Source organism: Penicillium rubens, assembly GCF_028828025.1.
Source record: "Penicillium rubens strain IBT 27055 chromosome Unknown utg000002l_segment0_segment0, whole genome shotgun sequence".
NCBI lineage: Eukaryota > Fungi > Ascomycota > Eurotiomycetes > Eurotiales > Aspergillaceae > Penicillium > Penicillium rubens.
Window position 1 is genome coordinate 8,809,836 of NW_026890600.1, and position 24,453 is coordinate 8,834,288.

Below are 24,453 nucleotides of genomic sequence, written 5' to 3' on the forward strand. Positions count from 1 at the left end.
CGCGCCCTTGTCGCAGCTTCGACCCTCTGTTTCTTTCTCCATGCACAGCTGACTAGACAATGTCTCTGGGTAGGTTGACCATCACAGTCGCAGTCTCAGTCCGAGTTGAAATGGGCCTTGCTGATATCAAAATTACAGACGAGGAAGCTCTCCAAATAGCCGCCAATGGCGGCCCGCTGGATTTGTACGTGAAACTATCATGCCAAGATCCCCAAAGCCTTCTGAGGCTAACATACTGATATAGAGGGAGATGGAACGGCATGGCTGGGCCTCTGATTGAGCGACTGGAATATGTGCGCTATACTTCGATGCCTCTCACCGACTTATCTGACCAGTAGCTCCAGATCGTGTACAATGTGTTCCCCATGCCTCAAGTGCGCCCTGAACCCATCGGCCAGCCCTCGTTTCCCAATCATTCATCTCAGGCGAATTCCATCCCACCCGAAAGCAGCAACAAGGAAAACACGTCCCCCGCCGACATCCAGACTTCTCCCCAGGCAGCGCGAACTGGCTCTCCCCCGTCGAGTGAACGAGTGCCAGACTCACAGCCCCAGCCATCTAGTGCGAGCACGGATGACCGGCTTCCGCCCCAGCTTGCATTTCTTCTGAGCGCCATCCGCTCGTCGATTAAATCATTCTTCGAGGATAAACCTCCACACACCATCCAGAGACTCGCAGAGCTGGTCCTCTACCCGACCAAGCACTATAGAACATTACCCGCATACCTACGTGCTGTCGATCGCGTTGTCTCAGTGACAAGCTCCGCCGATATTTTCCCATTCCAAACACCGGCTGTGACGAATGCTCAAACGAACGGGCTGCTTCCTGGCAATGGCAGCGGGGTATACATGGCCCCGGAGTTTGCCCAGGGTCTTGGGAGCGATGAATCTCTAGGCGGCGCGCTACTTACCCCGATCCCGTGGTTAACTAATGCCTCGTTCGAAGGCGAGGATACCAATGGAGATGCAGGCATGCTAGTTGAGGGTACTTCTATCCATTATTCCCGAGCCACTGGTTTCCTGTTCACTAACGTTTCCCCAGGTACTGAACCTTTACCTACACAGCCCGAGGAGCCGGTCAACACAACCATAGCATCCACTGAAGCCGATGAAAAGGCTGCCACTACCTCACCAGAGCCATCTGACGAAGTCCCTCACGCCCGTGGTCCGATCGTCCTCGGCGTGGAAGACATGGGTCTGCAAGACGGCAAAGGCGTCGAGATGCGTCTTGCCGCGGACGGTGCCGCTGATGTCTCGGCTGCAGCCGCTACCACTACTACCCAGCCGATAGAAGGACAGGAAAAGGCGGAACCAACTGGCGACAATGACGGTGACATTGTCCTTGCGGACACTAAACCGAAAGAAGGGGAAGAAACTAAGAACGAAGGTGCCTCTACAGAGCCCCAAGCAGGTAACGCAGAGTCTGAACCCACTGGTGGTTCATCCCAAGCGCCGGACGCCGAGAAGAAAGCATAAGCGATTTATTGGTTTTTCAAGAAGGATTGTTCTTTCCTCTTCTGATTTTCTCGGTTGGTTTTATCCTGGATTCTAGCATCATGAGTAACGACCTACAAGATCATATCGATCAATTTTCAGTGCAAGGCTTTTGCAATGCCTACAGTCCTTTATTAATGGCACAAGCTTGGTAGTTCCATTCATTTGGGATAGAACTATAGACTGACGAGGTGACGCTGTCCGTCGTATTCCTTGCCAAACGTTCGTCTGTTGATCTGCGCCTCCTTGTACAAACCTAGTATCTCTATATGTTGTAGGTGTGTAACTCACGTTCTGTATAAGCCAAGAAATCCACTTCATTTTTGCCATAAGATCGAGTAAGTCTATAGTCATGTCCTCGCCTCCATGCTGGAGTATGCATAATGCAAAATGCCGGATGATTTATACTTGCGCCTCCTGAACAGAGTCTACAGCCTGGTGGTTTCATGCTATGTCATGGCCTACGATTATTCCAACAAGCTCTGGTTTTGCTTCAGGGTGGACACCAATGGAATACCACGTATCTTTTCTATCCTTCTGACCGCTATAACATGATTATAGATTGTATGAAAGATGGCGCGAGATAAGGCTGATCGGGCTGACCTCGGGAAGTATGGGCTCGGTGCTGTCGGTTAGGGCAAGCAGGATCATCCGCAGGTGACATTTGATCATGACCAACTCTTACCTCTCCCATGACACCTAGGTATTGTCGTGTAGCACTTGCTGGTGTACTTTCTAGTTAGGGATGGTTCTACGATAACCAACTAAAGTGCCCAGGTGGCATTGAGATCCGTTATCGGGGTTTTCTCACAGATCTCACGTCCGAAACTACATCACAGACATCAGGTGTTTACCAGAAATTTGTGTAGGGTGGGACCTCGAAACAGTGGGAATCGCTTCAGATGTTCAATATGCGTCTAGGAGCAGTGGTTGTTACCTTACCCAAGACTCATCATTAATGATAAGACATGGATATATGGCGAGCTAATTGGTAGAAAGAATCATGATCATTTGCTAGGAGAAAAGACTCCAATGGGTATCTAGGTACCTAGGTACTCCAGTCCTGTATTGTATAATCGTTGCAAGAATGTGTGAGAATGTAGTATATAGAGAATGCAATGCAAACCAGACAAACAACACAAGCAGCAAACGTGGCGCCAGAACGATCCAAAAAGGCCCAGAACTCCCCGCAAGGTCTGGGCCCTCCTGGACCTTGGAAGGAGTCTGATCTATTTAAATATTTAAAGATTTAGACGTTTGGAATTCGGTCTAGACCTTCCCCTTTGCTTTCTCCCCCTGCAGTACAGGTGGGATGTGGGGGTAGGTACCAGTGCTTCACGTCAATTACTATACAGTCCCGGTAGTCTCTGGCTGGGCATTCTTAGGAATTAGGGCTACTACGAAATACTAGTAGCCTTGGGATGTTCCATAATGTATTCATATACGCAGCCCTTACAAGATGAGATAGGCACATAGAATGGAGAGAAATAAAATAATATGTTGGTAAATATGTACCTGGCGAAACAACCTCTCCGGTGAATGCATGAACCCACGGGGGATAGAGCTGAGGGATATAGCTGACGTATATAAAATCGCACACAGTTCGCCACCCAAAATAAATCAAACCCAACGCCAGAACCTGTAAAAGGTGGGGAGACAACTGCGGCGATTCAAGACGTCCGCGAAGAGTAGCAAAATGTACGATTTGGAATTTCGAAGTCGAACCTCGTTATAGACAAGTGGGAATCGTGAGTCAATGGACAGGCGGAAAGGTGAGTAAAAATGAAGGGATAAATGGTCAGGACTTCGTTTTTTAGCCAGGTCGGCCAGCTTGCACGGCAAGCATGGGTTGAGGTTGAGAGTACATGCGCTGTCGTTTCGGCATGTTGGGGTTATCGGCACCGCCCATTTCGGAGATTTGACGGCGGTGCGGGGGGCGTATAGGAGCGCCCGCGGTTGGGACTCCTACTGGTGGTGCTGGGTACTGGACGCCATTCTGGTCAACAGCGTAGGCGGCCGGTTGAGCGGTAACATATGGCCCTTGAACTGCGGGCATGTTCGGCGGAACAGCCTGCATATTCTGGAACTGGCCGGGCGATTGCCAGTTGGTCATTGATCCAGCGGGCGATTGGCCGGGAGAGCTGTCTTCTTTAATTGACTGGTTTGCTGAACTTTGAGTTGCAGCGGCCATAGTCACAGCAGCAGCGGAAGGCCGGACTGGCTCCATTCCTGGGTTCTGTGGCGAAATCTTGAGATGATCCAAATGTCTCTCAAGCATATCGAGAAGGCTTTTGCGGGTGAATGGCTTTGGAAGAACATCATCCATTCCTGGAACGGGTTAGTGGAAGACCTTGATTCAATTTTTGATGTCTGTCTTACCATGTTGGAAATAGAGCTGGATGTCGTCGCTTCGGATGTTCGAGGTCATGGCGATGATCGGGGTGCGATCAAATTGGCGAATCAAATGACACGCGGATACACCGTCCAAATTGGGCATAATGATGTCCATCAGAATTAGATCGTATTTTGAGCCACCTTGGATTTTGTTCACAGCCTCCAAACCGTCAAACTATTGAGAATATTAGCTTGTGCTATTCAATGGGACCAATGGGACAACACTGATAACGTACCGCTGTATCAATGACACACGAGAAAGAGTAGAGGAATTTGCCACCAATCTGCCGACAAGTGGCATCGTCCTCAACCAAGAGGATCTGTGGGCTGCGCACCCACCCAGGATCCACGTTCGTGCTCTTCTTCCGGTTGTCGGGGAACTGCCGACGAGCATCCGAGGTATCAATCTCCTGCTTGGCGGGCATTGGGTACGGAACATTGTTGATATGCTCGCTATACATGGGATCGATGCCGTTTGTGGCCCCCACGGGATACACCACTTGCTCCAGATCGCCGGCCATCTTGGGGTAAACGAGTGCTGGGTTTGGTGGTGCAGCTGTCGCAGGACGGAGCGAACCATTTCGCGCATTCGGGTCCAAGGTGGGAGTTGATACGACAGCCTTTTGAGGATCGTTCATCGAGTCGACACCGTTCATATTGAATTGCAGTTCGGCGTTCATGTCATTCAGGAGCTTCGAGGCTTGCTGGAGGGGCGAGGAGGGTTCATCATCCATTGCACCAACCTGGGAAGGGCTCATTGTTGTTCCGGTTGCTTGGAAAGGCACGGCCTTGCTATCTCGGCGCTGGCGCGCATCCACCGACAGCAAGTAGGTCATCACCTGGTGAATGACATTCTCGTGGTTCAAAACCGTCTTCTGCACTCGCATCACTTCCTGTAGCATGAGCTGATGATCCACCGTGAGCCGGGCATATTGGTCTGATAGTTGTTGGATCTGCTGCTGTTGCGCCACAATCTGCTGGTTAAGAAGATCGATTTGTTGTGTGGGTACCGAGTCGTCGCTAGGTTGGGTTTGTTTTCGTGGCGCGGGTGCCTTTCTTCGAATGTTGTCTAGCGATTCTTTGCTGTTTGCGCGGAACTCGGGATGTTTGAATTCCCATGCCTGTGATTTGTGTGAGACCTCCAATTTAATCTTCAACTGGGGGGGGGGGGGGGGGGGGGGGATGCCTACATTCTGTCCATATGGTGACTGGCCATTCTCTTCATTGTTTTGTCGAACCTTGTGGAAGTCGTATTTGTTCAGTTGGCGTACGAAACTGGCAAAGTTGCTGTGCTTAAAGTGCTTCGGTAGGATGGTCTTGGTGAATTTCTCGCACTATCGGGATTTCGAGTTAGCCGAGCACAAAGAGACCAAATCTGTTTCGCACAAATCCACGGGCGCATTACCTCCAATACCACAAAGGAATCCCCTTCATCACCCCAGCGTACGATCGACGCATAGGTTGGGTCCTCCAGCATTCTAGAAACATTAGATTAAAAGGTCAGGGAGATTTGAAGAGCCAAGACTCACTTATACAACTTGCGTACCTATTCATATTGTTAGTGAACGATGTATAACAATATCGAATAGTGAAGGGGATCACTCACAAAATCACTGGAGTTCCCAGCGGGGGCGGGATTGGAAGAGGTCTGGCCACCGTCCATGCTGGGCTAGACGGGTCGCGACCGGTCGAACAGGATCTGGCTGATTCCCAACGGATAAAAAAGATTGCAAATATAACGGGCTTTCGTTTTTTTGGCTGGAAAAGAAAGAAAAGGGGGAGAAGACCAGACCTTTTTCACGGAGGGTGGGAAGAGGGAAAAAAAATGAATTGGGGGTTTAGCGGTAGAGCCAAGTACCAAAGTTACGGAGGTACTGGCTGGTACAAGGACTCTCTGCTTAGGTGTGTTCCAGGTTACTTGGGGTTATTTTTACCTAGGTATATATACGATTACATGTTCATATATATATACATATACATATATATATATATACATGTTTATATTAATCTTGATTCTATTCACATTTCTCAATGCAAGGAGTACCTTGAATATCCTAACAATCACGAGGGGCAAAATTCCAGTATGTCACACACACAACATAGAGAGGTACTAGCCAAGTATCATATACAAGTTCCTTAGGAAAACACGAAAGAGAAACTTCATAACCAGATCTTATTCGCTATCAAATAAAAAGAGATGCAGGACAGACAGACATGGAGGGGATCGTGTCAGTGCGCAGATGGAGGGGAGCATGCACTTCCCCCCAATGAGCTGATGAAAATGGTGAGACATTGAATTGGCATAGAGTGGATTCAGAAGAGATAGAGATAGTACTCCGTAAAGAGAGGTCAAGTCTTTCAAGTCTTTGTACAAAATAACGGGGATAAGCAGTATATGCTCCACTGAAAACGCTTTTTTAATAAGTTTTATATAACATTGAGTGATCAGCCCTGCCATTCTCCGCGTGTCTCAGTTCTCCTATAGCATGTGCTCGGGGTTTGAACAGGTTGCTTTCTACTCCGTATGAACTTATGAACCTATTAATCGGACTTACCCACTTTTACCGAGACCGGATATTAAGTAAAACATACCGACTCCGTAGAATATGGCACCATGATATTTTACGATCCAAGAATACCCTATAAATCCAAGTCTTCACCAAATAATTACCTATTAATACTGTTAACACCCTGCAAACTGGTTCATCATGGTCTAAAAGCCACCGAAGTTAGTTCAGATAGTGCTCAAAGAAGCCCAACACGAGTCTCCACTGTAGTACATTGTCATGATAAAAGCACACAGTGAGTGTCACTCATATCACCTGAGCTCTGCCAGTCAAGCCCATTGTTCTTCAAACAGTGTTAACGCCGACCTTCATGTTGAACATGAACTAGAAGATGACTGCAGCCTTCAGCAGGGGGTTGATGATCCACCGTGTGAACCGTGTGACCGAGCAAGGATCCACTGCGTCATGGAGGAATAGGATGTGACTTGATATCATCCGATTCGAAGGATGGCTGGTCCGCCCTGTTCTTAAAAAGAGAGCGTCTATCATTGACAGCTCATATAGATTCCAAGGTTGCTTCGTACCTGCGGTATAGCCTCCGCAGGTCGCACTGGTATCCACAGACCGAGGGCGAGTTTCTGTGCCAATCAACGATGATGTGCATGGAATAAGGTCAATGTATGGATAGATGAGCATAAAGCGAATAGTATCAATATAAAAAAGGTACAGAGTACATATACAACATATGTAAATAGTGAGATGTAAACAGAGTGCCTAAGAATAATGCTGGGCACGCTACGGCCATGACGAAATCTCCCAAGCTCCCTCGACATACCGCCCTAGCGCTTCCCCATTCTTTCACAACAACCGTACGGAATACACATTTTACCACTCTCACTTTGATCCAATTAACCCAATCCCATCCTTAACCAATCTAAAACCATGTTCGCCCGCCGTATCGCAACCAACATCCCCCGCGTTCGCGCGCAAGCCTCCCTCTTCCACAGCACCGCGCCCGCGTTCGTACAGAAGGGCGACGCCATCCCCAACCTCGACGTCCTGGTCGAGAACTCCCCCGGCAACAAGGTCAATTTGGCCAAGGAGATCAAGAACAAGGCTGTCATCATTGGCACGCCAGCTGCCTTCAGTACGTGAGCCCATCCTACATTGATAGGAAACAAAAAGAACCTGTTCGGGACTGATATTCTTCAAGGCCCTGCGTGCTCAAGCACCCACGTTCCCGGCTTCATCAACCACCCCAAGCTCAAGGAGGCTGGTCAGGCTTTCGTCATCTCTGTCAATGACCCCTTCGTGTAAGTCATCAATGTCGAGTTAAGCGTGGACGCGTTGGAACGTTTGTTAACAAAGCTATCATATAGGACCAAGGCTTGGGCTGATTCCCTCGATCCCTCCGGCAAGAGCGGTGTAAGTTTTCTTTTCTTTGTTTTGTTATTTCTTGGTCCCATCAACAGAGCTGATATTGTATTTGAACAGATCCGCTTCCTGGGTGACCCCTCCGGCGAGTTCACCAAGGCGCTCGACCTCAGCTTCGAAAGCAGCGCCATCTTCGGCAACGACCGCAGCAAGCGCTACGTTCTCCTCGTCGAGGATGGAAAGGTCAAGGAGGCTTTCGTCGAGCCTGACAACACCGGTCTGGATGGTATGTCTCTCTTCTGTCGAGCACATCGTTCTATGCTAACATCATTCCAAAGTTTCCGCTGCCGAGAAGGTGCTCGGTTAAAGTCATCCCTAGATGGAGCTCTAATCTCCTTGCAAATAGTGGAAGAAAGATATATACCATGCACAGGATTTATTTCTGGTCCCTGCTGAACGGCACTACGTAGCGCAGGATTTTAGTGTACAATATTCCATCCTTTCCAACCCGGCCAACGCCTGAGAAATCGATGCCAAAATTAGATAGGCAAGCATATAGTTGAATCAAGCAATTAGAAATCAATGGCCGATTCTTCGTTCCTGGACCAAGTCGAAACCCTTAACCTTTGGTCTGGCCCAGCTTCTTCCAAATATCCCTCTGGGAAGGAGGCATATTTCATCATATTCCCGCCTCTTTAAAGAGATGAATTACTGCTGCAGAGCCTGCCACTGCTCAGGGGTATAGCACTTGGGTGTCCAAGCATGGATAGCAGCGATCTCGGCCTTGAGCGCGGAGTTGACGAGCCGGTGTCGAGCAAGCATAGTCTTGCTCTCGAATTGAGGAGAAACAATCACAGCCTGGAAAGCTTGTCCGCAGCCGCCTATATTAACCCGAAAAAGACAGAACGTCAGCGAGGGATCAACAAGGGTAAAGAAAAAGAGAATGCTTCGACGTCATAGCGCCATTCCCATGCCCATTCCCATTTTCAATTTCAATGTCAATTCCATACCCGATAGATCCTCCACCTCCACATGCTGCGCCTGCAGCGCTTCAGTCAACTTGTTCTTCAGCGAGTCCGCGGTGATACCAGATGTGTCGGCCATGGCGGCGTTGATGGCGGCGTGGGAGCGCGCGGTGAGGGAAAATGAAGCCCGCTGGATATTGTTGTGGGGGCGGAGAAGATAGCGGCAGCTTCTGCTCAGGACGGTGAGAGAGGAAGTGCGGGAGAACATCAAGGATGGTCTGAAAAGGAAAGGGAGAAAAGACGAGAGGAGATAGAGTGCCAAACCCGAGGTTATCGCGAAGTATGGGAGTTGCTCTCATTACAAATTCAGAGCCTCCGGTCCGCTGTGGCTGGTGCGTGCACGTGTGTGGCTCATTATCATTTTCCCTTGCTGTTCTCCAGGGCTATCTTCAAGTTGAACGTCTCTCTATGAATTTTCTGCGCGCTGCTACACGTCGATACTCTGTCATGTCTGCGTCAATGATATCTTCGGAATGCTCGCCATTCACCAATGCTGTGGTGAGCTCCATGAGAAAGCTGTATTTCACCCCCCACTTGCTCCCAAAGCTCCCCGCATTGTATGGAGCTTTTTTTAACCTCGTATATGCAGTTACCCGGAAGCATTGGCAGACAAGAGCTTCGATAATACAGGATGTAAGTTTCTCTATTTCTTTTCTTTTCGAAATATCCTTCGATTCGCTGTTACAGTGTACTGATCTCGTTCAATTGTAGTGCTCCTCGAAGCTCCGTTCGACAAATCCCGGATACAGAAGAACTCAGCCCTCCTCACAATTGACCTGACCACAGCCGTTGCTGACGAGGCCATTAAAAACCGCAACTCCATCGTTGTCGCATACCGTAAGTCTCACCCAAGGAGTCAGCATACTTGCAATCGGACACCTCGTGAACTCCGACAAATATCTACAATTGAACCCAAAACTAACACAACACAATCATACAGACCCAATCATCTTCCGCGGCCTGAAATCCCTCACCTTCGCCGACACCCAACAAAGATCCCTCCTCCGCCTCGCCCAACATGGAATCAGCGTCTACTCCCCCCACACAGCAGTCGACACCGTCCCCGGCGGCATGGCCGACTGGCTCTGCGACGTAGTGACAGGGAACTTCAACCCCGCGCAAACCCCCAACACCACCCTCAAATCCTGCACCTCGAGCATGTACTCCGCCCCAACCTACCCAGACTCACCCATCCCCACCGTGCAAGCCCAAACCACCGGACCAGCGCACACCAGGTCCACAATCCACCCATCCCCGCCAGCCTCAATCCCCGAAGGATTCGAGTCAGCCGGTGCCGGTCGGCTGGTGACATTCGCCGAAAACCAGCCCCTCACTACCCTGATCGACAACATCGCTCGTGGAATCGGACTGCCGGGCGGTATCCCCATCGCCGTCCCGCAAGGAAAGTCCGTTGATGACATCTCTATCCGCACGGTGGGCATGTGTCCCGGCTCGGGATCGGGTGTGCTACTCAAGGGTGATGGGGAGCTGCCTGATCTCCTGTTGACGGGTGAGATGAGTCACCATGAGGCTTTGGCTGCTACGGAGCGTGGGTCTGTTGTTATTTCGCTTTCGCATACTAACTCGGAGCGTGGGTATCTGCGTTCGGTTATGCAGCCTAAATTGCTGGATGAGGTTACGAGGGTGTGGGGGCAAAGTGCCAGCCTAGAGGCTGGGAATGATGAGATTGGTGTGATCAGGAACCTTGCTAAGGAGCAGGGCGCTGTCGAGGTTTCTGTTAGTGAGGCTGATCGTGATCCCTATGGTATTATGATTTGGCGTGGTAACTAGGTTCGCTCTTCTGTGTTGCTATGGTTTTGGTTTTGGTCTTGCACTTGACATATAACAATATTACGAAAAGAGAGGCGCAAAACATGGTCATTTTTAGAGAGGTCAGGAAAATCTTGATCACAGACACTGAAGTATCTCAGCTAGTATCAATCAATTTGACTAGACTTGCAACCATACTTGGGCTAGAACTATGCAGTATGAGGGAGTCTGGTAATATGTCAAGAAGTGGTTTGAAATGAGAAGGATATCCTAATGGGCAGACAATGGCGGAAACAAAGAAAAGTGTCTTGAGGCAGGGGGGAATACAAGACGGGATGAAGGACCCAGGTCAAACATCCAAATGTAGGCTATCGAGGACACGAAGGAAAAGAAAGCTTGAGTTGAGGCTTCCTTCACGGCTCCAACCCACAATTCTTGGGTGCAGGAAGATTGTGGCGAGTATCGGGTAAAGATAGGGAGAGAAATGAAGGGAAACAAGAAAAATGAGACCGGGTAAAAATCGACGACCAAGCCCCGAGTGATTGAACGAGAAACAGAAAAAAATGAGATAGATGGTATCCGCGTGAGTGGTCTTAGCGAAGTCGGGAAGAAATCAATAAAGAAGAGCTCCATGGAACAGTGACTACAGATCAATCAGGCTACCGCCGCCAGGCTGCTGCTGCCGGCCTCCCCAAGGGTTGTTATTAGCCGGTTGTTGCTGCTGCTGCACATAGCCGGTCTGCTGCGGCATGCCTGTGAATTGTTGGTTGAAGAATGGGTTTCCGGTAGGCGTAGCGTGTAGGCGGTCCAAACCCTGACCAGCAGAATTGACAAATGTGCCAGGTGCTGTGTGCTGTGCGGGGATTCGGAGATCTCCAACATTGCCGAAGGTATCCAGGCCTTCGCCTGACCCGAGAAGGGCGTTGAGACGAGCATGGTGAGGGTCCTGTGGTGGGGTACTCTTGGGTGGCTGTGGGGCTTGGAAGCCGGCGATCGGGTTGGGCTGAGTGGGTTGGGCGAACTGCGAGCTTTGGCCATACTGCGCATTGTTCTGGGCAAACTGATTCGTTGCACGGTCCTCCGACAGGGAATTAAGTGTCGGCGGGCCTGTTTGTGCAGGTTTGTTGAACTGTGTTTGCGTACGCTGAGCGAAGGGGTTGTTTGATCCTGTCGGCATGGGCTTGAGGGCATCTGCGGGCTGCAGTTGCTGGGATGGGTTCCCGGCCCATGGGTTATTGCTTCCTGCGGTCTGATAGTTCTCCTGGGGCTGCTGCTGCTGTTGCTGCTGTTGCGAGAAGATATCCGCCCCGTAAGGGTTGTTCGGGTTGAATGCGGTGTGCTGGGGTTGAAGAGCGGCCTGCGGTTGCAAAAGGTTGTTTTGTTGCTGGCCGTAAGGGTTCTGATCAAAGGCCGAGGGCTGCGCCTGATAGCCGTTGGCGTAAGGGTTATTCATGCCGGTGGGCTGATTCTGGAATCCTGTCGGCTGCGCATACTGGTTGTTCAGGTAACCAGTTGTCATAGGCTGCTGCGGGTTGATGGGGTTGCCGAACCAGTCCACAGCACCTTGCTGTTGGTAGCCCTGGTTGTAGCCGGTTGGCTGGACTTGAGCCGGGGTGTCGTCGAAGAGAGATTGGGCGTTGCTCTCTTCTAATTCGCGCTTTCGGAGGTCCTCCTCTTCCCTGCTAAGCTTGATGGCCTTGGCAAGATCCTCGTCGTCCTGAGTTGCCATTGTCTCCTTGGCACGTCGTCGGCGCTCCTCCTCGGCTTCGGCCTTGCTGGCTTCAATGGCTAAGCGGTATTCAGCGTCGGAATCGTCGTCCCCGTTGCGTCGGCGTCGGTCTCTGCGCGGCGGTTCCATGCTGGAGCTTCCGTAGCCTTCATCGAGTCCGCTCACGCGAGTCTTCCAGAGTTTGCGATCTGACCGTTCACTGCGCAAGCGATCTTCATCCAGTACCAACGCAGTCAATTCCTTTGCTGCGACGCGAACTACAGAACACCAACATGTCAATTTTGCGACTCCCGCTGAATTTCAAGAGACAACTTACCGTTCTGGCCAACATCTCGTCCTTCCTCATCCACATATGTGAACTCGCGCAAAGTCTTGATAATATAGACATTTTTCCGGGCCCACGTTACCACCAACTCCGAGCCTTCGTGGAGACAGTAGTCCAAGACCTTCAGTGACTTCAGCACGTGGCGCCAGTTCTTGCCCTTATCGTTGAGTCGCTTGTCAAGCATGTCCATGATCTCGTAGAACTCATTCGGGCTATCATGTAAATGGTGTTAGCGGTGCCCACAGGGTTGATCGCAGACCCAACTCACCTCCCGAAAGTCATGGCGGCAATCTCGGACATGTCGGTGCCAGTAGGGCCCCAAGGGTCATTACTAGTGGCTTAAGAAGTAAGTTAGCAACATGGTCACAATGTATGCGGGGTGCATGGGCGCAATGCAGCAAGCAACACCCGGGAAAAGACAGGGGCAGCAAGCCATGGCAACGGCAGTTCTGCATATGCGGCGGCGACTCGATGGTCGCCCGGAAGTTCGATGCAGAGGAATCGGCTCATACCATTTCGGACCTTAACCTGCACTGAGGAATATCCTTTTGTGACGTTCTTCACACTCCGCACGACTTTAGACATGGTGGCGGTGAGGCGACGGTCGCTGTTTTAAGGTAAAGGGAATGGATCGTAGTCGGGTGGAAACCGATGCGATGGATAATTGTAGAAGAGTAATAGATTGCCAAGCACACACAGCCCTCTTTCTCCGTGTCGCGGCTTAAGGTGGTTGTCAAACGTGACTATTCTGAAAGGTACAGGCAGATTGGTCTAAAAGAGGTTAAAACGATTGAGGGTTAGATTGCCTGAAAGGGAAATATTGGCAAACAATAGTCGACAGTCAACGGATGAAAGGTGAAAAGTGAAAGAGAGGAGAGGGGATGGGCTCGACCGGGGGGGGAATGAGAGGGCTTGGCAGTGACGAAGCAGCTTGGAACTTATACACCCTGGCACTGTTGAAGATCTACACTTGGAACCTTTCAGCCTGGTGGATTTTTCAATTTCATTTATGATCAGACATAGAACAAAAACAGCTCCAAGATCCCTTAAATGTTCTGACAGGTCCAGTGCATTTCCCAATTACCGCTACGCCCTCGTGGCCGGAGGTCCGGTCTAATCGCCGTGATCTTTTTCTCCTTTTTGCCCCTTCTATATATAGCCCATGATAACCGATTCACTGTTCGACTTTACACTCATCTTCTTTGACATGTACTATCAGAGCCAATTCCAATTCTTGCAGGGTCTATCAGAAAAAGGGAATAAAAAAAGACATGGCATGTTTCCCGCCACATGTGGCGGTCTTGGGCCGCGTCAGGACCTTGGTCGTGGTCAGGCAACAGTCAATTGGACTGCAGGTCCTATATCTACTTCTACTAGTATACACCTTATGTACCTATATTGTAGGTATGTAGGTAGTATCGTTCATATAAAATATTGAAATCTCAACAGTTGGAAGAACCAGACTACGTCATTTGCGTTTCTAGAATGCAACGACACTCTTGGCACTCCGATCGGAGGTCCACATTGGGGTTGATATCGAAGTTTTATATTCCATTCCTTACTACATAAGTATTCACTTTGTTTTACATAGCACATATCGATAGCAGGGTGGGTTTCAGTTAGCATACCAATGGACCCAATTCCTGGTGACAGATGGCCAATATCCTGAAGAATAGTATGGGGAAGAGCTACTGGTCTTTCTATGTCGTCCTGAGAGACAGTGGTCGTCCTGAGAGACAGTGCTTCATCCTGCTATCATGAAGGATAAACTTGGACTGCAGGAGCTGAAATATCACCAAGGCAAGCTTGGTCAAAACCCTTTATGCGTCCGAGGGGCTATCCCATCGCCCTAATACGAGACCTCTCTGAATGCCTACATTAATGTATTCAGGAACGCTTGTTACTCTAGTGCAGACATATAACTACAACCTACGACAGTAAATGGATTCAACTACTAAGTATCTAGCTACATAATGAAAAAGGGTGTGATCGAACACCCCAATGTATTCCGTGGGATCTGTCAAGTGGCTATGGAGAACCCAAAGGTCCAGTCACGACTTTATCAAAGAACATCCACGAGAACTTGAGCTTGATCAGGGTGCACACCGGCATACGGCAGATCTCGACAATGGTAATGTTGACATCTCCGTAGATATAAGCACCAAATGCCGGGAACCCTCCGCCTACGCTGTCTCTGGGGGCTACGGAGAGACATTGTGATCGAGAGGGTTGAGAGGAAGAAGGAAGAAGAAGAGAAGAGGAAGAAAGGTGGGAGGGGTCCTTTTATACCCCCAACAACACACGCGCCTTCCCGAAATGGACCACCTGCCTTGCACCTTCTCAATGTCACATCGCACCTTCCCAATCTGTATATGGACATTTGTTTACGCAGGGAAGTACCCTGGCTATTTGAACGTAACTAGGTAGAACAATTATGATGTTAATCTTAGTAGTGCAATTCCAAGTCCCAAATCTCAAGCTATCCCATCAGACAGAGCACCAGCAATACTCCCAATAAACCCTTTATTCTGCATCCCATCCACCCATTCACCAGGTATAGCGTCAAACCCATAGAATGAGCCCGCAAGACCTCCATAAACAGCCCCAGCAGTATCCGAGTCACCACCCAGATTGACGACTGCCAGCGCCCCATCCTTCCAAGTATCATACTTGAAGAATGCCCACAAGGCACATTCAAGCGTATCAACAACCCACCCACTACTTTTCATATCGCTAGGCTCTTTTGCCTTCCAGTCACTGATTGTCCTGTATCTGTACAGCGACAAGCGCTCCTTCAGAGCAGAATGAGTAAACGGGAACACGGAGACCGCGTGGAAGAGTTGCTTCTTCGTCTCGCCTATAAAACCGTCAGTGGACAAGTCTTGAAAGAAACCAGAATAAAAAACACTAACCATTCATGACCTTGCACACCAACTCCGTGTACGCTTCACAGGCTTCCACACACGCGAGCGAAGGATGTGTGATCTGGCCGTGTGTTCTGGCAATCTCCCTCGCTAACCTAGAATCTCGCCAGTAAACCAGTCCAATCGGGACGATCCTCATCAAGCTCCCATTCCCAGAGTACTCTTCGTATTCCAATCTACCATTGACCATCACCTGAGCAAGTTCAAAATCGCCCTTCTCTATGCCGTATTTCTCCCACTGTCCCAGGGAGATGCGAGTAGAACGTCCTACATCCCACGAGTGGTTGACAGTGCTGAAATGGCCGTTTCTTAGCCACTCGACAAAGTATTGAATTGATAGCGTGTGGTTGTATTGCATGTTGGACTTGTTGAACGAGCATGCCAAGGCTAGTGTCATAGATCCGTCGTCGGAGTAGGATCTATTCAGGTTAGTAGCATATACTTCCCATATATGGGCTGGAAACTGACCCGGCTGGTTGATCGAAGGGCGCGACTTTTCTTAAGCATGTGATCGGCTTGAAGGTTCCTGGGTCTTTGAATTGTACGGGGCCACCGAGTGCGTCGGCTACGCAGACGCCCCAGATGGCGGCTTGAGCGCGAGATTTCAATGATGGAGACATGTTGCGCTGTTGATGCTTTTTTTTCCCTTTTTGATTTGCCTTGGTCTCGAGGCGATTTCGTCTTATTTGAAGATGTCGGAAGATGTCATCGGAAGTGACTCAAAGAGGGAAGAACCTTGGGAAGTCGGAACCCTTCAAATATTGAGTCATCAGGGCGCAGCACCAGCTGAGGGAATAAGAGCACCTCAGTATGCGAGAGAGAACCTTAAATGTGACATTGCTAGCGCCAAGCTCAATGCAAGCCTGGGAATGATTTGTATGGGGTACGAACTCAGCCTCACTAGGCGTTTCCACAGCCTCGCCGACTCACCTCTGAGAGCTGTTGCCTGGACACCAACTAAGCTCTAAGGTTGTGGTTGAATATAATCCACTAGGGCTGAAAGCGTGCCTATGTTTTTGAGATGAATGAAGCAGTGCTTGCGCATGCCCAGTGTGATCCAGTGGCCTATACCAGAAGTATATATATCTAACTAAATATCTACCTACGACTAGACCGGGCAAGGTCATGGATGCCATCTAACCGGTTAGTAGTTATACCCTCAACCAGGGCTTACCGAGACCTTGATTCACGTAATGCTCGGTGTTGTTTGACTTAAGGACGAGGAGGAGACAGAGGAGAGAGGAGAGGGGACCCTTCAAACAAATCCAAGTTAGGTTGTATATAACACTGTTGGACATTTTTTTCTTGAATCTTCTATATTGTGCAATATAGAAGTGTTTCACCGGTCATCCTTGATCTACTTCCCATGAGGAGTGTGTCAGTTGAGAGCACGACCTTGGAACGTACATAGGGACTTCGCAATTGACGTGTTCAGAAGTCGCTGAAACTAGTATATATCAGAATGCGATGGACATAAAAATTGTGTATAATTTCATGATAATCTACCGAAATTCAACGTTAGAGAGCGTGTGACCTTCAGAATGCTGTTCGTCACCACATCAAAAACACCATATCCCATTGTGTAACCCTCGGGGGCCGACGCTCCTGCTAAAAAAGAAACATAATGTGCTTGTGTTTTATCCCTAAATCCAAGTCTATTACTTCTCCATGCTCAGGTATTTAGCCTCGGCGCCCTTGATACAAGCAATGTTGGCACCAAGCTTGTTGATCGTCTCAATGTACTCATCATAGGGGTCCGAGTCGAAGACAATACCACCACCAGCCTGGAGGTACGCCACGCCGTCCTTGAGCATCATAGTGCGCAGCGCAATGCATGTATCCATCGCACCGGGCATTTCAGCGGAGCCATCTGCGTTGGCGCTGTTATATCCAAAGTATCCGACAGCGCCAGCGTAGACGCCACGCTTTTCACCCTCCAGCTCGGCGATGAGCTGCATGGCGCGCACCTTGGGCGCACCGGAGACTGTGCCGGCTGGGAAGATAGACCGGAATGCATCGAAGCGGGTCTTGTCGGGCCGCAGCTCTCCGGAGACTTGGGAGACCAGGTGCTGGACGTGCGAGAACTTCTCCACGACCATCAGTCGGTCGACCTGTGTTGTGGTGGGGTCGCAAACCCGGTTCACGTCGTTGCGGGCAAGATCGACCAACATGACGTGCTCGGCGCGGTCCTTGAGACTGCTGCGGAGCTCCTCGGAGAGGGCGGCGTCCTCCTCCGGGGTCTTGCCGCGCTTCACTGTGCCTGCGATGGGGTGGCTGATGATACGCCCCCGCTCTTCCTTTACCAGGAGCTCGGGACTGGCGCCGACAAGCTGGAAGTCTTGGCAGTCGATATAGAACAAATAAGGAGATGGGTTGACGGTGCGAAGATGGCGGAAGAGGTTGAATGGGTGGAGAGAGGTGGGTCGTGATAGCCGCTGTGACGGCACGGTCTGGAAAATATCGCCCTTGGCAATGTGCTCCTTCAATCGGTTGACGTGGCCTTCGTACCCTTCCTGTCCGATGTTGGATGTATACTCCTGGTTCGGAATGATCGGGCCCTGGGGCGGAAGCGGCGTGCGGTCCTGGAGCAGCTTCTCAATCGTCTTCTGGATGATGGACTGGCCCTTGAGGTATGAGGCCTCGATATCTGCATCCGCCGAGGGAATGGGAACGTAGGTGATGACCTTGACGACTTGGAAGAAATGATCGAATGCAACGATGGTGTCGTAAAGCATAAAGAACGATTCGGGCACTCCGAGGACATCCTTCATCGGCCGCGCCGTCTTGGGCTCAAAATATCTAACACAGTCGTATCCAACATATCCGATCGCTCCAGCAGTCAAGGGTGGAAGGACTAATTCAGGTACTGTCGCGACGCGAAACTGAGAGAGCTCATCCTCAAGGTATGGGAGGGGATCGGCTGCTGGGCCATGGCCTTCGCCAGTCTTGATGACTTTTCTGGGGTCTGTATGGGAGGAAGTGGTAAGCGATGGAATCGGACCAAAGACTCCCGGTATTACCCACCTGCACCAACAAAGCTGTATCGCCCAATGGTCTCCGTGGTAGCAGCACTTTCAAACAAGAATGACAACCGTGAACTATCCCTGCGAGTCAGCTATCTTGTCCAATATCCCATCCCCCCCCCCCCCCCCCCCGCCTTATCGTCATTGTTGGAAAGAACCCAATGACTCACTTCTCTGCGATTTTCAAGTATGCCAATGTCGGGGTTAAGAGGTCGGCAGCGATCGATGCCGTGACCGGAAGTAGGTTGGGAGGGAAGGCGGAGTTCCTCGACTTGGAGATCACATCTCGCGCCGTCTCGAGGGACGGGATGGTGACGACCTGAGTCATTGGTCAATAAGTGCAAACACTACCTTGGAATCTCCGGCCTCGAAGGGCGGGGAAATACAGCGGCAAGACAGTTGTGTACTTACAGGAGTTGCCATTTGTTATAAATGCCCGGTATTGATGAAGGATAGTAAAGAGAAAGGATTGAATTGGCGCGGGAAAACGATTCACACTGTTCACGGGTGGGTATGCTGACGGCGGGCCCCAGTTTGCTGATGTGAGATTTGAAAAGTTAACACAACGGTGATGGCAATTGTAGGCTTAACATCAATTTTATGCCTCCTTACGGATTTCCTGAAATGAAAACCTTAGAAGCTTGAAAAAGCTTGCACGTCTCACATGTGTGCTCAGGTGCCCTCCAGCGCGTGACTATATGCATCCCGAAGCGGACTAGCGTCGAGGGGTATTATCGACTATCGATAGAGGCCTATCTCCGGAGGTCGGGACTATGGATGTACCTATAATGGACAGGGCTTCCATTGAAAATTGGGGTATTTGCTTGATTATCAGACACTAAAAGTGAGTTTTAGACATCACAGATCCACCTGAGATGGGTTAGGGTAAAAAAAAAAAAAGGGCAAAAAAGTCCACCGTCGCCAGTCCATGTCATTCGCCGTGCTCACCCAAACCTGTCCCAAGCAATGCATGCCATTATGCATTTTCTAAAGAAAAATGTATGTTCATAGAAGACAAAAAGGATAAAAGGGAAAAAAAAAACGGGAAAACCATGAAGGTTGATATGTCTTCGAGGGAAAGAGACTGAGAAGGCTTTTCAAGCGGGATTGTCGGATTAGTTCAAGCAGGGCATGAGTCGTGAGTGTTCATGTGGCTGTTTCAAACCCGCTCTGTCATCGTTGCAAGTTGATGATTGCCATCTAAGGGAATTGGACTGTCAGCATGGGGGGAATTGACACGGGTAAACCAGACCACGGAGCTTACCTGTTTGTCGAAGCCATAGGCAAGTCGTTTCCCATCTGCATCCCAGGAGAGGGCCCGATGGGGATCTGATTTTGAATGTCCATTCTGTCCATGATGTCCATTCTGACCATTGGTCATGCGGTCGGGCTCCTCTTTCTTCACCTCGGGGCTAGTTGCGGTCCAGGTAGACATGAGATTACCACCAGGGTGTCCAGTGTTCCAGATAAAGAGGCCATCCTTGCTAGCCGCACCGAGAGCATATCCATCCGGCGAGAAAGATCCGGTAATAGCGGGAGTTGAGTCTAGGCTCAGCTGATGGAAGTTCGTGTAATCCTTTATATCCAGGTTGACTTGCCAGACCTTGACCTTACCATCTGCTGAGAAAGAGGCAAATTCAATACGATGGGGGTCAAATTGAGGGCTGATATCAATGCCGGTGATTCTGTCCTTGTGGGCGTCGGGGATAAGAATGTCATGGGTAGGGATCCAAATTGAAGCGCTCAGTCCAGAAGCCGCGATAGCAACGGAATGAGACTCGGTTTGGACACAGCGAATAAACTCCCAAGTTGCGTTGTCTCTGGGAGAAGGGAATGTCTTGATCAAGCGGATGCTGTTGTCCACTTCGCATTGATAGACTGCACCGTCACCAGAAGCAAATGCCAGGTTGCGTCCACACCACGCAAGATCATAGATATTGTTCTCAATTACTTGAGGTGGAGGGAAAACATCTGGCCGGCGGCTGTCGTCCCAAAGCGCGAGTTCCGATACGTTATGATTCGAGGCTACAACCACCAGTTGCGAGCTGCCAGTTGCCCAGTGCAAGCCAGTAATAAGCCGGGGTACTTCAGGTAGCAAATCCACTGCATCCCCGTTGACGTTGTACATGGTGATAGTGCCCCTGTCCTCAGTACAAGTCGCGACGGCCAACTTCTCACCAATGGCATCCCAGGCTACAGTCGAGACACTTGTGTCACCCTTCTTGAGCTCGACTATTCTCTTCTGGACAGGTTCCGACGACATGGACAACTTCCACAAGCTGCAAAAGAGGTCACCGGCTCCCACAACCACAGTTGGATCCCGAGGGCGCCATGCGGCATGGGTCACGTGATGATCCAGATCCAGCAGGGCGGTGTCGGGTGTCAAATCGATGGGCTTGGCGGGGGCGATCTGGGCGGAAGAGCTCTCGCCGTTTTCCAGGGTCGGTAGTTCAGGGATCTCCTCGGCCATGCTGACATCACCATCCTCATCCATATGATCGGGGGTATCTGGCTGACTTTCAGTTTGCGCCTTGTCCTCCATAAATTCATCGCTATCAGTTTCGTCTTTTCGGCTGTCCTTCCCGGGCTCGGCATGGCCGTTCACCGGGCGGTCGCGCGCAAGTTGACCCGGCGAATCTGGGTCTGTGCCGACAACCTCATCTGGACATTTCACCGATCCAGCTTTGGCTCCAATTTCAAAGGGCTCTGGCCCAAAAAAATAGTCAGACGGTGAAATGCTTTTGCGATTGCCCTCCTGCGCATTACAATTAGTTTGGGTTTCAATTGAGGAACCCAAAAAGAAAGTAGTTTTTTCCCCCCTTTGGCGCGTAAGAACCGTTTAAAATGAAATACGTACCTTGTCCAGCGAGGATTCCAACTCGTGGTATTGGAGGCCCTTTTGGACCAACGACACCAGCGCATGGGTTTTAATGTAAGGCGCAAACGGGAGAGTTTGCGGATCAGGGAACCACGCACGCTGCAAAGACACGGCGGCATCGCCATGACCTAGGTTGAGTTAGAGGTCAAAGTTGAAGGGGAAAGCCAAGGGGCAATGTGACCAACCGGCTTCTTGGAGGTACCTAAAAAGATATTAGTTCTGCAGGAGACACATGGGCTGTATTGCACTTACCTCCATATTAAATAGTTGACATGATGCGACGTGAGGTCAGGTTGTGCCATGATTACATGTGCGACCAGCTAAGGGCCACGGACATGCCAGAAGAGGGAAGAGCTGTTCTGCCGATGGAAAACCAAAGTGGAGGCTTCGATGCGCGAGCTTCAGGAACACGGAACACGAGGCCGGAAGGGGGTAGGAACTTCCGGATAAATAGAAAAGGGGGGTGCTTGTATTTCCCGCACAGAATCTAAGATTCTGAGAATTGAAGATTGAAGAGAAAGCCAAGACAAGGGAGAAATTGGAGATTTGGGGGGTCTTGAAAGAAGGTGAGGGAGTGGAGGGAAGAAGAGATGAGATTAAAGGATCAGGAAGAATAGAGATCTGTAAATCTCAATAGGAATAGGAATCAAGTATTCGAAGAAGAGAGAGGGAGAGGGAAGTGAAGATCTGAGATTAAAGGATCCAGAATGTTTGGCAGAAGTCCATTTTAGCACTAGCCACTGGATCCTCCGTGTGGCGTTGACCTCCACACTTCTCGATCTCTTCTCTCCAGTCATTTTTCTATGAATGAGGTATCAATCTAACACTACCAATATCTATCTGATATTCCAAACTTCATCAAACACTCCGGACACTCTATCTCTCAGGGGTACTCTGTCTTCTCAAACCACTCTCCTGCTAAGCGCCTAAAAAACGGGGGTTCTCCACATATCGGGGGATTTCAGCACGAGCACCCTGGCACCTTTCAAAAGTTCCAATTCCAAGGACCGGAGTGCTTCTCCTGTGTCACAACTTACCCTTACCCTTACACTTATAATAATATCTACCAACAGGGATTCTACCTTTCGGACATCATATACCAATGACCTGAACTGCATCCACCCGGACCTGCAGGATCAATCGCAGATGGTGGATCGTGGCTAATGATGCCGCCAGTTACCGACCTGACATTGGCGCATCCTTTAACATCCTTAAAGTACGGGATACTTTCTACCTTTGGACTTCTTTGCTTACTGCGATTTACGGACTGGTTAAGTTGGATATACTTCGGTTGTTTCTTTTCATTTACTATTGCTGGCTACATTACCCCAGGGGTCCCATTATGGAGTGTCTGATAGGCTACTCCGTTGCATGTTGAATGTTCCAAGGTTGGATGTTTGATCTTACACTTGTGTCTAAATTTGGGCCATTAATAGATCATTAATAACAATATGTGCTGCTTACCTAGGTACCTATGTAGGTACTGGCCTTGATATCTTGTCACTCATTCAATCTAATTCTAGATTCAAATCATATTCTATAAGTAGAAATAGGAATGAAAAAGAAAGAGAAAAGAAATATTATGAACTAAATAGTAAGGGAAACGAGATAATAACATGAAACATCACTCGATAACTATAATCGATGGCTATGTGGATGTTGTGTGTGATGTTGGTGCCTTTGAAGCATCTCGGGGCCAAACAAACATGGATGCTACTTCCGCTCTCCAAGTCTCCCACCTCAACTTTCGCATCTCTACGGTGGCGTTTTGCAGCTCCAAGCGAGCTCCAACATGTCGCTCCGAATCAATATTCCCCCTGCTACTCGAATCTGTCTCGTCAGCCTTCTCACCCTCTCCCTACTCTACAACATTGCCAGATGGCGACAAATTGACACCACCGGCGGAACTCCGACCACATCTCCTCTCGTCCCCTACCTGACCCTCGTCCCCTCGTTCTTCTATTACTATCCCTGGACAATCGTCACGGCCACCTTCGTCGAGCAAAATATATTCACCGTGGTATTAAATGCCGCCACCGTATTCTATGGCGGTAAATACCTCGAGCGCGCGTGGGGCTCCCGCGAGTTCAGCAAGTTCATCGCGGTGGTCGCCGTGATCCCCTGCATCGCCATCATTCCAATCTACCTAATCTGGGGAGCAATCGGGGGCTCCTCAAGCAGAGCGTACGCATCGCCCCTCTCCCTTCCCCTCCGGCAACAAGAGCAAACCAGTTACCACCACCCCATACCAAGTACTAACAATCCCAACCAAACAGCCTCACCCAAATCTGCGGCGGAGTCTCCATCCAAGCCTCCTTCCTAGTGGCTTTCAAACAGCTCGTCCCAGAACACACCGTAACAATCTTCAAAGGAATAATCAAGATGCGCGTAAAGCATTTCCCCGCCCTCTTCCTCCTCCTAAACACCATCAGCGGCCTCATCATCGGAACACACACCGCCGCAATCCTCTCCTGGCTCGGCCTCCTCACAAGCTGGACCTACCTCCGCTTCTACAAGCGGCAGCCCGACCTAACCGGCACCTCGAACGGTACAGGCATCAAAGGCGACGCGAGTGAGACCTTCGCCTTCGCCTGTCTATTCCCAGACGTAATGCAGCCGCCTGTGGCCTTCGTCGCGGACAAGATCTATGCTTTGCTAGTCGCAGCTAAGCTTCTGACGCCGTTCTCGCAGGACGATATCGCCTCCGGCAACGAGCTGGTGCTGGCGAGAGGCGAGGCGGGATTGCCGACACTGTTGAATAGCCAGCGTGGTGGGGCGAGGGGAGCGGGTAAGCGCGAGGAGGCAGAGCGAAGACGTGCTATTGCGCTCAAGGCTTTGGATCGCAGGTTACAGGCTGCTACTGCTGGGCGTGTGCAGGCTCACTCGCCTGGTTTGGGAGAGCCTAGTTCGTCGATGCCGCGTCCTGCTACGCCCACTCCGGCTGCGCCTGTTGGTCAGAGTATGCTGGGGGAAACGAGTTACAATCCGGATCATGCTTGAGTGTGGTTATG

The 24,453-nt window shown here is 50.1% G+C and overlaps 11 protein-coding genes across 11 annotated transcripts; 5 read left to right on the plus strand and 6 right to left on the minus strand.

The window, feature by feature from the left end:
* Positions 1-59: 59 nt before the first annotated feature.
* Positions 60-1,475, plus strand: N7525_005772 (uncharacterized protein; the record flags this gene model as incomplete). Its single annotated transcript, XM_002564437.2, has 4 exons — positions 60-69; positions 139-184; positions 245-293; positions 345-1,475. 4 exons carry the CDS (start codon positions 60-62, stop codon positions 1,473-1,475), a joined length of 1,236 nt encoding a protein of 411 aa, XP_002564483.2.
* Positions 1,476-3,306: 1,831 nt separating this feature from the next.
* skn7 (uncharacterized protein) lies at positions 3,307-5,550 on the minus strand (the record flags this gene model as incomplete). The annotated part of the gene is made up of 7 exons (XM_002564436.1): positions 3,307-3,821; positions 3,873-4,062; positions 4,124-5,008; positions 5,078-5,221; positions 5,293-5,365; positions 5,417-5,433; positions 5,494-5,550. 7 exons carry the CDS (start codon positions 5,548-5,550, stop codon positions 3,307-3,309), a joined length of 1,881 nt encoding a protein of 626 aa, XP_002564482.1.
* Positions 5,551-7,336: 1,786 nt separating this feature from the next.
* Positions 7,337-8,135, plus strand: N7525_005774 (peroxiredoxin family protein; the record flags this gene model as incomplete). Its single annotated transcript, XM_002564435.1, has 5 exons — positions 7,337-7,541; positions 7,608-7,707; positions 7,774-7,819; positions 7,889-8,054; positions 8,107-8,135. The coding sequence occupies 5 exons, from the start codon at positions 7,337-7,339 to the stop codon at positions 8,133-8,135; spliced, it is 546 nt and encodes a 181-aa protein (XP_002564481.1).
* Positions 8,136-8,476: 341 nt separating this feature from the next.
* On the minus strand, positions 8,477-9,001 carry N7525_005775 (BolA family protein; the record flags this gene model as incomplete). The annotated part of the gene is made up of 2 exons (XM_002564434.2): positions 8,477-8,649; positions 8,779-9,001. The coding sequence occupies 2 exons, from the start codon at positions 8,999-9,001 to the stop codon at positions 8,477-8,479; spliced, it is 396 nt and encodes a 131-aa protein (XP_002564480.2).
* Positions 9,002-9,240: 239 nt separating this feature from the next.
* N7525_005776 (Nif3-like dinuclear metal center hexameric protein) lies at positions 9,241-10,584 on the plus strand (the record flags this gene model as incomplete). The annotated part of the gene is made up of 4 exons (XM_061213507.1): positions 9,241-9,350; positions 9,383-9,426; positions 9,505-9,630; positions 9,734-10,584. 4 exons carry the CDS (start codon positions 9,241-9,243, stop codon positions 10,582-10,584), a joined length of 1,131 nt encoding a protein of 376 aa, XP_061070528.1.
* Positions 10,585-11,206: 622 nt separating this feature from the next.
* On the minus strand, positions 11,207-13,202 carry N7525_005777 (epsin; the record flags this gene model as incomplete). The annotated part of the gene is made up of 4 exons (XM_002564432.2): positions 11,207-12,549; positions 12,609-12,829; positions 12,886-12,955; positions 13,130-13,202. 4 exons carry the CDS (start codon positions 13,200-13,202, stop codon positions 11,207-11,209), a joined length of 1,707 nt encoding a protein of 568 aa, XP_002564478.2.
* Positions 13,203-15,091: 1,889 nt separating this feature from the next.
* On the minus strand, positions 15,092-16,161 carry N7525_005778 (ADP-ribosylglycohydrolase family protein; the record flags this gene model as incomplete). The annotated part of the gene is made up of 3 exons (XM_002564431.1): positions 15,092-15,474; positions 15,530-15,960; positions 16,010-16,161. The coding sequence occupies 3 exons, from the start codon at positions 16,159-16,161 to the stop codon at positions 15,092-15,094; spliced, it is 966 nt and encodes a 321-aa protein (XP_002564477.1).
* Positions 16,162-16,233: 72 nt separating this feature from the next.
* On the plus strand, positions 16,234-16,509 carry N7525_005779 (uncharacterized protein; the record flags this gene model as incomplete). The annotated part of the gene is made up of 1 exon (XM_061213508.1): positions 16,234-16,509. One exon carries the CDS (start codon positions 16,234-16,236, stop codon positions 16,507-16,509), a length of 276 nt encoding a protein of 91 aa, XP_061070529.1.
* Positions 16,510-17,199: 690 nt separating this feature from the next.
* On the minus strand, positions 17,200-18,987 carry trpE (anthranilate synthase TRP2; the record flags this gene model as incomplete). Its single annotated transcript, XM_061213509.1, has 4 exons — positions 17,200-18,506; positions 18,566-18,639; positions 18,735-18,883; positions 18,976-18,987. The coding sequence occupies 4 exons, from the start codon at positions 18,985-18,987 to the stop codon at positions 17,200-17,202; spliced, it is 1,542 nt and encodes a 513-aa protein (XP_061070530.1).
* A 750-nt stretch (positions 18,988-19,737) lies between these two features.
* N7525_005781 (WD40 repeat domain-containing protein) lies at positions 19,738-21,744 on the minus strand (the record flags this gene model as incomplete). The annotated part of the gene is made up of 5 exons (XM_061213510.1): positions 19,738-19,764; positions 19,829-21,319; positions 21,422-21,570; positions 21,628-21,644; positions 21,695-21,744. 5 exons carry the CDS (start codon positions 21,742-21,744, stop codon positions 19,738-19,740), a joined length of 1,734 nt encoding a protein of 577 aa, XP_061070531.1.
* A 1,490-nt stretch (positions 21,745-23,234) lies between these two features.
* N7525_005782 (rhomboid family protein) lies at positions 23,235-24,442 on the plus strand (the record flags this gene model as incomplete). Its single annotated transcript, XM_002564428.2, has 2 exons — positions 23,235-23,626; positions 23,719-24,442. The coding sequence occupies 2 exons, from the start codon at positions 23,235-23,237 to the stop codon at positions 24,440-24,442; spliced, it is 1,116 nt and encodes a 371-aa protein (XP_002564474.2).
* Between the last annotated feature and the right edge of the window lie 11 nt (positions 24,443-24,453).